Source organism: Ceratocystis lukuohia (genome assembly GCF_044167205.1).
Source record: "Ceratocystis lukuohia strain C4212 chromosome Unknown Supercontig1_pilon, whole genome shotgun sequence".
In the NCBI taxonomy this organism is placed as follows: domain Eukaryota; kingdom Fungi; phylum Ascomycota; class Sordariomycetes; order Microascales; family Ceratocystidaceae; genus Ceratocystis; species Ceratocystis lukuohia.
The window spans coordinates 3980909-3995101 of record NW_027263520.1 but is presented as its reverse complement, the minus strand read 5'-3'; the positions used below and the strand labels follow the sequence as shown (position 1 = coordinate 3995101).

At 50.5% G+C, this 14193-nt stretch overlaps 5 protein-coding genes across 5 annotated transcripts; 3 read left to right on the top strand and 2 right to left on the bottom strand.

The window, feature by feature from the left end:
* Positions 1-9: 9 nt before the first annotated feature.
* HOO65_011007 (zip family zinc transporter) lies at positions 10-900 on the top strand (the record flags this gene model as incomplete). Its single annotated transcript, XM_070999853.1, has 1 exon — positions 10-900. The coding sequence occupies one exon, from the start codon at positions 10-12 to the stop codon at positions 898-900; it is 891 nt and encodes a 296-aa protein (XP_070862829.1).
* Positions 901-2886: 1986 nt separating this feature from the next.
* Positions 2887-3903, top strand: HOO65_011006 (Copper transport protein ctr4; the record flags this gene model as incomplete). Its single annotated transcript, XM_071006027.1, has 4 exons — positions 2887-3069; positions 3157-3584; positions 3672-3767; positions 3849-3903. 4 exons carry the CDS (start codon positions 2887-2889, stop codon positions 3901-3903), a joined length of 762 nt encoding a protein of 253 aa, XP_070862828.1.
* A 1083-nt stretch (positions 3904-4986) lies between these two features.
* On the bottom strand, positions 4987-5917 carry HOO65_011005 (uncharacterized protein; the record flags this gene model as incomplete). Its single annotated transcript, XM_071006062.1, has 3 exons — positions 4987-5134; positions 5183-5685; positions 5768-5917. 3 exons carry the CDS (start codon positions 5915-5917, stop codon positions 4987-4989), a joined length of 801 nt encoding a protein of 266 aa, XP_070862827.1.
* A 1573-nt stretch (positions 5918-7490) lies between these two features.
* HOO65_011004 (ENTH domain-containing protein) lies at positions 7491-9465 on the bottom strand (the record flags this gene model as incomplete). Its single annotated transcript, XM_071005595.1, has 4 exons — positions 7491-8904; positions 9080-9159; positions 9243-9274; positions 9384-9465. 4 exons carry the CDS (start codon positions 9463-9465, stop codon positions 7491-7493), a joined length of 1608 nt encoding a protein of 535 aa, XP_070862826.1.
* Positions 9466-12980: 3515 nt separating this feature from the next.
* Positions 12981-14108, top strand: HOO65_011003 (Peptidyl-prolyl cis-trans isomerase, mitochondrial; the record flags this gene model as incomplete). The annotated part of the gene is made up of 5 exons (XM_071005983.1): positions 12981-13024; positions 13305-13369; positions 13509-13687; positions 13746-13852; positions 13922-14108. The coding sequence occupies 5 exons, from the start codon at positions 12981-12983 to the stop codon at positions 14106-14108; spliced, it is 582 nt and encodes a 193-aa protein (XP_070862825.1).
* Positions 14109-14193: the final 85 nt, after the last annotated feature.

Below are 14193 nucleotides of genomic sequence, written 5' to 3'. Positions count from 1 at the left end.
TCAGTGGAAATGTATCTAGCGACCAGAGGTGCCGGGCACTCCCACTCCCACAGCCACGGCGAATGGAACGATCCTGACGACCAGTACAATAAAATTGAGGGAAGCGGGCATGGCAGCCAAGGCTCTCGAGTGCATGATCGACATTCGGGCAATGCGTCACGTGATGATGCTGAAGTAACAGAGAGCCTTGTATCCGGCGTGTCGCCGCTACCCAGCTCCATACCAACGCTGATGTCGTCGAACAGTGGCGGCAAGCTAGGCCAGCATTTTACCGACGAAGACTCGGACTACGATGTTGATGAGATGGACGACCCGTTGGCGACAGAAGTCCAGGCAAGCGCATCTGGGTCGCATGACTTTGGATCGGAGCTGGATATTCAAGACGTACCGGAGAGCGTATTGGCCGAGCAAAGGCGGAGATTCCTGCAGTGCGTGTTGCTGGAAGCTGGAATTCTATTTCACAGCATCTTTATCGGCATGGCTATCTCCGTGGCCACGGGCCCAGCGTTTGTCGTGTTTCTGATAGCCATTAGCTTCCACCAGTGCTTCGAGGGCCTAGCGCTGGGTAGCCGCATCGCAGCACTTCACTTCCCAAAGCGATCGCCGCAGCCGTGGCTCATGGTGCTGGCATTTGGAGCGACGACTCCGATTGGCCAGGCCATTGGGCTGCTAGTCCATGGGCTGTACGATCCACAGAGCCAGACAGGCTTGCTAATGGTGGGCGTGATGAACGCCATATCGGCAGGCTTGCTGCTGTTTGCAGGACTGGTGCAGCTGCTAGCGGAGGACTTCTTGTCGGAGAAGAGCTACGAAACGCTGAACGGCACGAGACGGAGAAATGCATATATTGCGGTAGTGGCGGGGGCGATGCTGATGTCGCTGGTTGGGGCCTTCGCTTGAGAAGTGAGGACGAGACGACGGCCAAGCAGAAGAGGACGGAGACGCGTATATGTGCGCCTTTTGAGCATGTGTTTTTCTTTTCTTTTTTTTCTTGGAATGTTGTTAGTGTTGGGGCTGTTCTTGACTGGGAGGATAATCTCCCCTCGCCCTTTTCGTTTTCGTTTCTTTTTCCTGCTTCTCCAGACTCAGACTGCGGGCCGTTGCTTGCCCTCCCCCCCCCCCCCCGCCGATTCTCCTCTCTTGGACCTGGTCGCCTTTTACATTATAGACTGCGGCTGAACCAAGGAATAGCTATCAAGGAGTGGATTTGCTGTCCTTTTTGTTTTCTTTCCTCTTTTTTCTTATCATGATGGGATATGCAGTCGGAATGTCTGCTGTTTGTCTTGTTTGTTCTCATAAGGCGTTTTTTCGCTTCTTGTACTGTTGGCTGGTTTGCATACATGTTTATATGCCTATGATGGGTGTTGCTGCTCATTCTTATGCCCTTGATGTTGATTGTTGTATTTTCAAGGATGAATAAGAATTGACGACGACAGGAAGTGCCGTGTTATGCTGTTACTGAAATTGTTGCACATTGTATTGTCATTATTATTCTATTATTCCTTCGACGAAGACCCCCACAGGATGCACAGTACTCACGATGGCTTGACCACGGCTATGGACGGTGGATACTTTTTTCTCTTTTTTTTTTTTTCCCCTTCCATCTTGTCTTCAATTTTCCATTTTATTTCTAAGTCTGCCGTGGTGACATGGACCCTCGTCACGGGCCTTTATGGTGCGGTTGCTGCAGCGGAAACTTGCTCAAACGTTCTCGATGCCGTTGTGAAAGGAGGGGTCGAGCACATACTGAGTAAAACTTGGCAAGGAGAAGGAAGAGCAGGTGCCAAGCCCTCGACAAGAAGACTATAGAAACGGGTGATGTTTGAGGTTTACATTGGCTGTTGATCAGGTGGTATGTCATGTTGGAATATGTGAGTGCTTGAGTGCGAGGTGCTCTCTTGGCCCTGCCTTGGTCTTGGTTGGCTTATCACGACAATGTGGTGTTCTCCCTTGAGCTTTCGAGGCCTAGATAGATCTCTCTCCTCCTTTTGCGATAAGTGACTCACTTGTCTTGTCTGGAATGAGCTTGGCCTCAGCGGAGGAGAAAAGAGACAGAATAAGGAGGGAATATGAAGGTGGAGGTAGAGGGAAGATGACGGCCACATAGACATCTGGACTGGGACATGCAGACGACACTTGCAAATGCACATGTAGATGCAAATACTAACACCCACACAGCTACACACGCAAGCATATAGTACGGCATACGTTGGCCATCCCGTCTATGTTCATATCCATCGAGTCTAGGCGGCTGCTCTCCCAGACCTTCGGCTAGTTTACTGGTGGATTTTCCCTTGCTTCCCTGGCGCCTTGGCACAAAGTTTAATGAGAACAAAAGAGAAGGAAAAAAAAAAGGACATAAATCGGGATGGAACAAGGGCCTCACTCTTATTTGCTTCTGATGAGCAAGTTTTACCTGGCTAGTGCGTCTTGTCCTCTATTCGTACACACACATGCGGACATAATAACATGAACAAAAAGCCAAACAGAAAAAAGGCTAACAATCAGCACAAGGGCCGCATGAAGGCCCCGATAGCCGTTTCCAGACCGTCAAGGTTGCTGGGCGTTCTTGGGTCGTAGTTGTAATAGCGATGGTGGGAGGAGCGAAAGGGCTGTTGAGCAGGTTTGCGAGCGTGACAACATTGGCCGCGCCCGTTGCTCGTGTATATAAGAGGAGAGGCCCGCTGAATTGGGGATTGGAAGTGGAAAGATCATCTGAAGTCGTTTATCTTGTTGATGATCATTTCTTTTGAGTAGAGCTTTGTTTTGTCGACCTGTGTTCCTAGAGCTCTTCGGCCTTGCATCCCGTCGCCCGTCCCTGCTGTTTCACCCATTACCCTGTGTCTTTGCTCGACATTACCCACGGTTTAGACCGCCCTATCCACCATGTTCCCCGGCGCTCCCAATCTTGATGCCCGCCATGTTGTCGAATCTGCCGCCCATGTGATGAAGGAAGCCTGCTCTGCCTGTACTGCTAGCAAGCAGGCCGAGGACATGGCCATGACCATGACCATGGATTCGTCAAACTCAACCATGGCCATGGATATGGGTGCTACTTGCAAGATAAACGTAAGAAACATGTCTTGTTGCTGTCTTTTTCCTTTCTTTGCTTTCGGACAAGCCAAATCTAACTTTTCTTGCTTCCCTGTCGTTTAGATGTTGTGGAACTGGTACACTATCGACGCTTGTTTCCTGGCCGAGTCCTGGCACATAACCTCCAAGGGAATGTTTGCCGGGTCCTGCATCGGTGTTGTGTTGATGGTTGTTATGCTCGAGTTCCTGCGCCGCTCGTCCAAGGAGTTTGACCGCTGGTTGATTGCGCAGCACATCGCTGCTTACACGGGCGGTGCTGCAGCTATCGGTGCCGTTGGGGCTGGTGCCCGTGCAGCCTCTGCTACGTCGGAAGGTGCCGGCAGCGACAAGGCCGGCATGGGCTGTGGAGCTTCTTCTACTCCTGCCGCTGCCGCTGCCGTTGCCGTTGCCTCCCAGCCCACAGTACCCCCGTTCCGGCCCAATGTCTGGCAACAGGCTACAAGAGCGTTGCTGCACGTGATGCAATTTGCGCTGGCGTACATCATCATGTTGTAAGTTCTCCCTTGCCAGTATAGAGTGCCCGGGTTATTCTAGGGTAAACACGAGCGCGGGCATGGTTGCTGACCTCTCTGTTATAGGCTTGCCATGTACTTCAACGGCTACATAATCATCTGCATCTTTATCGGCGCGTTTATCGGCGCTTTCATCTTCCACTGGGAGACCATCAACGTTGGGTGAGTTTTATTTCAATAGAAAAGGCTGTGCTGTATCTATAGAGACCTGTCTACTAACCCAAGGTCTCTTAATATATCTAGTTCTTCTGGCGAAGCAACAAGTGCCGCTAAAGAGCCCACCGTCTGCTGTGGCTGAGAGACGGCCTGCACTTTGTTACTGAACAGGAACAAGTGTTCAGCGCTCTATGCCCTATAAATACAGGGCTTGATCGCTTTCACACTCTTGCGTGGTTATTTGTCTCCCCAACGTTACACGACGTTACACGGGTTACACAAGACTTATAAGACAACAAAAGCTACAGCGATGGAGAGATAGCCAAAAAATCAGTGTTTTTTTTTATCGTGGTTAATAGGTTAATTTTTAGTTACAACATTCATAGTTAATAGGAGCTTGAGAATGGCTGATTGGAGCCGGGCAGTGTTACTGGGCAGAAATACTGTCTTTGTGCGAGTGTAACGGTGCTATGTAGCTGTAACTATGTATGTATCTATGTATGTGTGTATTGTACTCCACTCCAGTGCTTTGTAATGATTCTAGTGACTGTGGTGCCTAGTTGTGAGCGGCTACACTTAGATTTGCTTTTGGTGCGCCTTTTCTCCCTCCTCTCCTCTTCCCCTCCTCTGCTCACACCATATTATTACTGACATTATATTTCATCATGTGAACCTCCCTAAATCCAGCCCTTCATGTGTGGCCTTTGCCTTTGTGCCACTGCTTGGCGGCTGAGTAAATTCAAGTCCCACCACCCACTCACCGCCTCCAGTACTGTCTTACGCTTCGACCTCCAGCGTCCTGACACAGCAGATACAGCAGAAATAGGCGTTACTGGAGTTTCGGGGAGCGCCGGTGGCCGCCCACTGTTCGGATCACTGCTGCTTGGAACTCCGCGAGACCGTGATGCTGCTTCTCTCAGTTGGTTGAGAAGTGGAGATAGTGGTGATACCGGCTCTGCAGCAGCCGCATCATAGTCTCCATCCCCGTAGAAGCTGCTGATGCGGTACTGACTGTTTGGCGCAGCTGCCAACATCCCAAGAGTGAGCTTCTTGGTTCCGCCGCCCGCTGCCCGCTGTTGCAGCTGCGCGCGAATCTCAGACGTAGGCGGCGGCGGGTACCATGGGCGCAAGTGTGACGTGTTTGATGGGTTGGCAGCAGACAAAGGTGGTACGTGTGTACGTAGGTGGGCTGGCACTGGAGGCATAGGCGGGATAATCAGCGAGCTTAGGGCTGGCTGCTGTTGGTTGATAGCTCGGGATCCAAGAGCCTTTGTGGGTAGAGGCGGGTATATGGCGGGGGGTAGGCAGCAGCGGTAGCAGCAGTAGCATCAGTGGCAGTAGTAGAAGTAGTCGTTTTGGCTCCAATGGCCTCCCTTGTAGTGGATTTGGGCTTAGCCGCAAACCCACCGGCGAATTCCTACGCGCCAGCTTCTAGGTCTGTGCTGTAGCCAGTCCGGCCACTTAGGGATAACTTGGGGTTGTGCATGGCAGGCTGGGAGTGTAGCAGCTGGGTAGTTGATGCCCTAGATTGGCGCCACAGCAATAGCTGGGCCAAAAACGAGATGACAAACAAAATGCACATGGTGATAGTCAGGGCCCAGAGCGCCTTGAGAGAGGCGCAAGTAGACTTGCTAGCCGAGGTGTACAGCGAGTAGCTCAAGGTTGCTTTCGAGCCGGTCTCGCTTTCGGTTCCAGAGGCAGAGGAAGTTGTTGCATCGGATGGCGCGGCATATGACGATATTGAGGCTCGATCTTTGCTGAGGCTGGAGCAAGAGACGCTGGAGAGAGGGTTTCCCTGAACTGCCACCACTACTATCAGTGCCACGAAAACGGCAAAGTCCCCGCCAGCACTAGCTAGCAAAGGCAGCAAGCTCTTTCTGTATAGAAGAGCCGTGGCGGCAACGTGGACAATGGATATACATGTCTGTAAGGGGTTAGTTAGTATTGGTTGGAGGCTATACCCGCTTTAATCGGAGCATGAGACCATGAGTGTCAATGTGACCTACCACTACTAGCGTTGCTGTGAGTATAAATGGCGGAGTATATTCTGCACTGTAGATGTCCGAGATATGAGTCGCTGAGAGGCTGATGACAGAGACAGAGATAAGAAACTGGAGGAGACGAGCGGTGACGAAAGTGGAGGTAAGCGTAGACATGGTTACTGGAGTATAAGAAGATGAAGGGAAGGCAAGCAGGCAAAAGAGATAGGTGAACGATTAAAAAGTGTGGCGAGTATTCTATGCCATATAGAGAAAAGAAAACAGGGAAGCCAGTTCCGAGATAGAAGAAGAGCAAAGGATAAGAAAAAGCACAAGAGTTGACAGGACCCGCTGTCAAGGGCAAGTACAACACACGACACACTAGATAACGAAGGGGAAGTGGTTAATATATGCGAGTGCCTGTTTCCCCCTTTCATTCTTCTCTTTTTCTTCTTTGATCGGCGTCAGCTAGTCCTCTTATACGCCGGCTCGATTCTCGGGCCTGCCCATGCTGACCCTAAGTTGTCTGTCTTGTCCCCCTAGCGCCATGTCACCCGAGCCCATCTGCATGGTTTGCGTAGCACGGGTGGCTGAGGAGCGATTCTTCAAGGTGTTCTCTCTGCCAAGCACAGAGTTCTCTCGCTGTCTTCCTCTGTGACCGGGTCTCATGGGCCACCCATCGCTGGTCTGTTGCCGTGCGGTCTCACAGGTTCTAGTTCCTTCGAAAGGACGACCCTTGTAGCATCTCGTACATTTAGCCGCAGCAGGCTGCCCTGCTGTTGTTGCGCTCGTTCTGCGCTCGTTCTGCGTATTGCGCTTGCAGCGTAGCCCGGGGTCTTTCGTTTTGTTTCTTTTTTGGGGGCTGGGTGTCAAGAGAGGAGGGAGAAATGGGGCAACCGAAAAATGGAGAAGGAAAGCGAACCCATCGTCGCTTTCGATCTGCCTTAGCCGCCCGTGGCTCGTAAGTTACACAAGCCTCTTATCGGACGCCTGCAGCTACAGCGCATGTAAAACCTGTAGAGGCCTGAAAAGCCCCTGTCGAAGCTTCTATAAATACACCCATGTCTAGCGTGCCAGCTCCCTGTATTCCTTCGATTGGGTGCTGCTTGATTGGCCGGCGTGTGATTTGTAGTGATACAGGCGGATAGCGTGCTTGTTGCTCTTGGCTGGCTGGGAGGACTTTCAGCGCAGCGAAGAGTCTCGTTAAGGCTGTGTGTTTCATCAGTCAACTCATCGTATTGAAGCACTTTGCTTTTTCTCCTTGGTTTGCATCTCTCTCGGTTGTTCTCGCTGCCGATTCCCGAGGCGTCTATCGAAACAGGCATGGCGCCCTCCGCCAATAAGCATCTTCCATCTCCACCCCCATCTACGTATGCTTGGGCATGTCATAGCTAGTATGATCACATGTTCTTTCGCGCAATCACATCACTAGCAGTCATTAACAACAAAAGAAGCCTCCATTTCTCTGTTCAAACTCGCGCAAGCACAGCATAAACTGAGAAACTAGCGAAAAAAAAAAAAAAAAGGAATCTAGTCTTATACCAACACCTCCATTTGTATCACGTGCAGACACATGCACAAGCACACGCACACACACGCACACACACGCACACATACGCACACACACACACACACATGCACACGCATATACACACATACATATCCAAACATGTGTACACATGCATGACGGTATGAAAGGACAGTAGATAGGGAGGGATAGGGCCTGTCCCCTTCTCATGATCCGACTAGCTTAGCCTAGTAGATCAGCCAAGTCGTTGCTTGCGCTTCCACCCTGAGGCTTTGCCACTGCTGGCGCCAGCGTCGATGATCCGCCAGCACTGCCAGCCGCACCCCAGATCCCTGCGCTGCTCTTTTCCTTGGCCAGCTGGCCCATTGAAGGTCCGGCCTGTGTCTGGGCAGGCTTCTTGGCCAAGCTCGAGCTGGCTTGCGACCACAGCGCTCCAAAGGCATCACCACCGCCACTCGAGGCTGCTGTCGTGGCAGGCTTGGTGCCACCCGTGTTCATCGCAGGCATCACGCTTCCCATGCCCATGCCTGAGGGGGCCGTTGACGTGCGTGCAGCACTGGGAACGGATTGCACCGAAGAAAAGTAGTTAGGGCCGCTGGATCCAACCATAGGAGCAGCAGTGGCAGGAGCAACATTTGGTGCGGCAGCAGTTGCAGATGAAGACGGCAATCCAAATGACGAATAGTTAGCTGCAGGAGTGCCCGTCGAGGAAGGGGCCGGGGAAATCGATGCCATGGCCATCATGTTGCTAAGATTAGCTTGGTGCGGGGCCGATACTGGCTTAGGCGCAGCAATAGGGGCTACCGCACCAGGGCCTGATCCCGAGGGAGCTTGGGTTGCCGGAGTGGCTGACTGAAAGTCGTCAAACTCATCATCGTCTTCAGCAGCAGGTGCAGCGGCCGTAGCAGTGGCCGGAGCAGGAGCAGGGGCCGCAGCGGGGGCGGCAATAGGGTCATCAAACGAAAACAAATCCACCTCCGGCGCCTTTTGTGCCTTTTCTGGCTTAGGTGCCGTCTCGCGATGCTTGGCTGACGACCGCTCTTTCTTTGCGCGCGACGAAGTGCCTCTTGACGCTGATGCAGAGGAGCCCCCGTTACCATCAAACTCATCATACTCTTCAAACTTGTCACGTCGTGAGCTAGTGTAGTCGTTGGTCTGGCCACCAAAGCCACCGCCATCACCGTATACACCGCCCGAGTATCCACCATAGGTGTCAGAGCTGCCGCCGGCGTGGGCAGACTCGCTGCCAAAGCCTCCATATCTGCCACCCCCTCCGCTGGAAAAGTCGCTGCTAAAGCCAGCGCCGCCCTCCACTCCGATGTATTTGTTCTTCGAGACACGCGCCTTTTTGCGTTCTGCACGAATACGGTCAACATCGCCCAGGAGTTCAGTAAGTTCCTTGGCACGGTTGCGCACGTTGATTCCTTGGTCTTTTCCGTTTTGGTCAATGAAATGGAACTGGCGAAGCATTTTCAACAGCGTAAGGTGGTTGCGGGCATCATCAATTACGCGCTCCGAGCCGTGCTTTATAAGAAATTCGAGAAGCTGAAGAGCCTTGTAGATTTGGCGCCACTCCTCTGCCGTCTTTTCGGTGAATCGTCTGTAGATCATGGGCATAATTTCGTTGAGAGTTTGGCTATACATAGGGGTCAGCGGCTTGCTTTGCTTGTAGGGTCGAGTAGTGCGGGAGGAGCAAGGTAGATCGAGAAAAGAAAGCCTGTCGGGAGAACTTGACCCTGCGATCCATGCTGCAACCGATAATAAAGGAGGGAGGGGGGGGGCATGTATATGAATGGACTAAGTAGGCGTACTAGTTGAATGTGCCATTGGCAATCTCTTGCATTAGAGTTGAAGACGCACCCCAAGGCTCGTTATTTGTTGCCTCGCGAACCTACAACTCAATCTGTTAGCGTCGCCGCTCAATCACACACAGGGCAATTGTCGAGTTGGCTTGTATCAAGACAGTCTGCTTACCTTGGATTCCATCTCCGTAAAGTTCATCACCGCTATTAATGGCACGATTGGCTTCCAGTCAGTCGCGCATTCCACTTCAACCCGGACATCCACCCTATTTGTCTGCCAATGGGCCACCCTCTAGTATCAAGCAAAGCTCACCATTTTGAACCTTACGGACGCCAGCCTTGATATCATACAATGTCAAGTTGGCGACCGAGTCTTTGAGAGTATTGAAGTCCATTGTAGCGATATACTATTTCTTTTGCGTCGTTGGCGGATTTCCTCGTTGCGGTGCGATAATGTATAGGTGTGTGTGGATGTGGAATTGGGCAGTATTGCTGGCCTTATCTCTTGCTCAACAAAGGCGGCCTGATTCTTGCAGAAGAGCCGTAAAAGATGCGCAAAACGTGCGTTGCAAGATAAAACAGAACAAGGTAGTGATTTGAAAGAATAATATTCTACGAGTTCAAGGCTTGATTCGAACAACTGCTTGCTCAAGATGGGGTGCGGTCTTTAGATAGAGAGACCACCACAATAGAAGCCAAAATGTCCTGGCGACTAACCCTCAAACCCTAAATAAGCACTATTCCATTATAGTAAGGCTACCAAGTTCCAGACCCACTTCATGTTGCTACAGTAAAGGCTGGGTAACTTGGCCTTAGTCAGACCCAATGTTATGGAAAAACATGAAAACCCAGATCAAGTTACCCAGGCTTGTTTCAAAGTTATGAAAAATATGATTTAGATGCATATCGTGTATGTCCTACGAAGGTCGAGCACTGTAGTTGACATAGTTGACCGAAGCTTGGGACACTCTATACTTTTAGAGCCTGCCAGCTGCCAAAGCATGCCACCAGTCATGTGATATGTCTGATGGACCCTAACCCTGGCTAGAACTCCGTATCTCGACGGAGAGATCTAGATCTATCCGCCAAGATTTGGAAGCAAACACGATGGGTAGGGCTGAGCCTGAGGGGACTGCCTTTTGCTGTTATGTAGGCGGGCTCAATTAGGCCCCCTTGTAGTCAAAGACTCGATTATAAACACTGCTAATGCTCTCTTACGCAATTAACTTCATGCTTTAGAGTTCATGCTGGTTGGTGCGAACTGGACTCTGCATCTTATTCAACAGCATAATTTCAGAGCAATCTTAGATGCAAAAGGCTTTCAGTTTGAACAAGCGCGTCTAGGAAGATCTCACTATAGCCTAAGGCCATTTTTATCATGCTTCGAAATATTGTTGTGGGAGAAGGCATTATCAGTCATGACGCTGAGAACATGAACGAGGCTGGATGAGGATGGGTGTTGGCAAGAACGAAATTATTGCTGGAAGAAGCAGATGAAATCCGTGGCTTCGCGTACTAGATAGCAAAGGGCCTGTTGCTATTATCGAAGAGATCTCTGCTTCTGCGCAGCTCGTGCCTGCGTTTCTGATCCTGTCAAGCGGACGGCATGGACCATTGGTGCTAAATGCCCTCTCTTTCGAACGACATTGTAATTGTAATCTCCGCAGCTGGTTCGGGATGCTTCAATGATCTATTAAGCTCTTATTGGTCACAGCGCTTCAACCACCATCTAGAAAAGGGGGTTATTGGCGTGAAGCGGCTGTTGATACTTGATGGGCACCACCGGCTCATGAGACTTGCGTGGTATTTTATCCTCTTCCCCAATCCAGGCCCCACAAAGTAAGAGGCTGCTCATCAAGGCTGCCACACGTTTTGGAAGAGACGTTCTAGACGACCTAGCTGCGGATCTGAATGTAACGCATGAAGTTTAGAAATTGATCAAAGGCTCCTTGGTCGTTGTGGGAGAGGACCTATAGATGAAGCTTCATTGGGTTTAGGCCAAGTATGCAGACAGGCACTATGGTGAACTTCCCCCCGCAATAATAAAGCCAAAACGGCAGAGTAGCACAGCTCTAGAAAAATACCCTGGCGTTGGCACGCAGGTTGGTGGTAGGATGTAGAGGGCTGACGGGCGGTTGGTGATGCTCATGAAGTATCATGGTCATTGTGTGGCGGATTATTCCCTAAAAAAGTGGGGGTGTATTATGAGCTTATGGGCACTACTAATAACTCATCAGTATGAACAAAGTTTTGGCCTGGCTGAGATAAAAAGTCATGGACGCCCGCACATAATATTAGCATGTAATTTGTAATGCGGCCAATATAACTCAACTCCTCTTTGCTTCTTTGCCAAGTTCTGATGGAGTGAGGTGTTTTGATTTACTGTGTCTGCTTGCGGACGGCCTGATATAGTACACAGTGCATTACAGTATATGGAACAAGGCGTAAGGAAGTTGAATGCCTGATAATTTGGGCCGCAAAGCAAAACGGCCCGCCCACTGAAAATATTAGTGAAAAGTCGAGATTTCAATTGTGTAGCCTCGTATGATTTGCTCGAACCTTCAACGCCAGCCTCGAGTTGACACGGTACCTGTTTTACTCTCTCGTCTACTATTCTGTGTGTGTGTATACGCCGCTTTCTCTAATTGTCAAGGTGAGTGACCGCCAAAATCTCCCACATCACAATGGGTTGCCCCTTCGGCTGGGCGGGGGAGCGGCGAGCAAACAGGCTGCGCTGTGCTGCGAGTGGCTATGGCTGGCTATATGGAGAGGGGAGAAGACAGTCTGCTTCTTGGCCATGCTCTATGCTATTCATCTGTTTTGTCTTTGGAATTCGTCTGGCCTTGCTTGAAATTGACTGCTTGTAATACAATCAGTGAGAGGGGAAACAGCAATCAAGCTGAGGCCAAGCTAGAACTAGGTCTTAGTTGATGAAATTGATTTTCATCTCGCCTTGCCTTGCTGTTTTGTGCTCTGTGTGGCTTCTAGATGCTTTGACGTCTCCCAAGGCTAATATGGACATGGTGCTGGATTGCTCCCACGGAAAGGACGCAAGAATTGCTACATGAGCAACATTGCTCTGCAGCTAACTTGCCGACCTATCTGTATCCAGTACCTCCGAGTGGTTCCAGATGGCGTTTCAAGGCCTTGTGTTGGGGTATTACCAGAGTACTAGGTACTTGGACAGGCTGCAAGCTGCTACGCACCAACGGAAACTTAGCACTAAAGACTAGGCTGGGACGGCTGTCTCTTAGCGGAGCCCAGGCCTTTGGAGCTATCCAGAGCTTCAAGAACAGCGCAAAAGACCTTCCCAGGCATTGCTTCGGCCCCGCACCACCCTGTCGCCCTCAACCGCTCGCAGCAACTTACCCCGCTTCCCCCTCCCCCCTGATTTCTGCGCCTTGTCCATTAGCCCGCTTGTCCATCCCTCCAGTGGCCTCCTCACCAAAAGAGCGCCGTGGAATTTGCCACACCTGCAGCCTTTTTGCACACAAAATCACGTGTCTTTGTCGACGTTTGCCAATGTTTGTTTGGTAGCTTGACCGGTTCCAGATGCAGCTTGTAGCTTCCGCCCCAGCTTGCAGCCAGAGCCAAAGCCAGGCCATCAAAAAAGCCCAGCAAGCTCAAAGCCCCGTTTAAACAATGCATATTGGGACGCAGGCATGGTCCACTCAGACATGCCACTAGTTGCCCATTGGTTCATCGGTCTTACTAACGGACTTTTCTCCACACCCTGCAGATGAGCCCCTCCTTCCTGAAAATTAGACCCCTCCACGCCCTGCCCCGCCAGATTACTTCTACCTGTCTTTCCGCCTCGCCTATTTCTCATTCTCTTCTTTCTCCCGCAGTTCGTGCTCAGAGATCTTCTCCTGTTTCTTTTACCATTCGTTCATTCTCATCGACCAACAAAATGTCTCAGCAAGAGCCCATCAAGTCGTCCAGCGACCTCAAGGTGTAAGTTATTAGAGCTTTAATGATCGTCCTCGCCATTGTTGTCCCATCCATTTCCTCCTCGCTCTGCCTTTATTCGCCGCGCCTTAATTGCGTGAATTGGGGTTTCGGAAACAAAGGAAAATAAGCTCATTGAATATGGCTAGAAATCATAAAGCCTTGTTCTCTCTACGCTTACATTCATTGCTATTGTCAATGGGTACTTCAGCGTGACGTCGCTGTCGGCTTCTACATGACGAAAAGGACAAAAAGAAATTAACACTAACTTTCACCTTCTCTTCAGCTACTTTGACATGGAGTGGCTGGGCCCTACCCAGGAAAACGGCGTCTTCGCCTCAAACGAACAGGGTATGTCCATCAAATTCCTTCTTAGCGTCCCCAGCCGTATCAAGATTCATGAATCGCTCGCTACGCTGAATATTCTAGATGGTGATATGTCTTCTTATAATTGATCAGCCTTTTAACTGACACACATTGTACATCACAGCTCAAACCGGCCGTATCGTTTTCAAGCTTTTCAAGGATGTTGTCCCTGAAACTTGCGAGAACTTCCGTGTTCTTTGCACCGATGAGAGAAAGGACCAAGGCCTTCGCTATGCCGGCTCCACCTTCCACCGTATCATTCCCCAGTTCATGATCCAGGGTGGTGACTTCACCCGCGGCAACGTAAGAATACACACATCCATTGCAACATCAACTATCTTTCTAACATGATTTAATGCAGGGCACTGGTGGCAAGTCCATCTACGGTTCTACCTTCAACGACGAGAACTTCAAGCTCAAGCACACCAAGCCTGGTATGCTGTCTATGGCCAACGCTGGTCCTAACACGTAAGATATTATAACTATGTTTTGCCCTGAAGTATTTGTTTTATACTGACATGCTTCATTCTTTTTTAGCAACGGCTCCCAGTTCTTCATCACCACCGCCGTTACCAGCTGGTTGGATGGTAAGCACGTTGTCTTCGGCGAGGTTGCCGATGAGGAGTCCATGAAGGTCGTCCGTGCCATCGAGGCCACTGGCTCTTCCTCTGGCACCGTCAAATACAAGAAGCGCCCTACGATTGTTGCCTGCGGTCAGCTGTAAATTATCGAGATGGATACAATAAAATAAATCTTCATGTATTGCTGTGAATCCAGACCAAATGAGATGCATGGTTTACAGATACAGG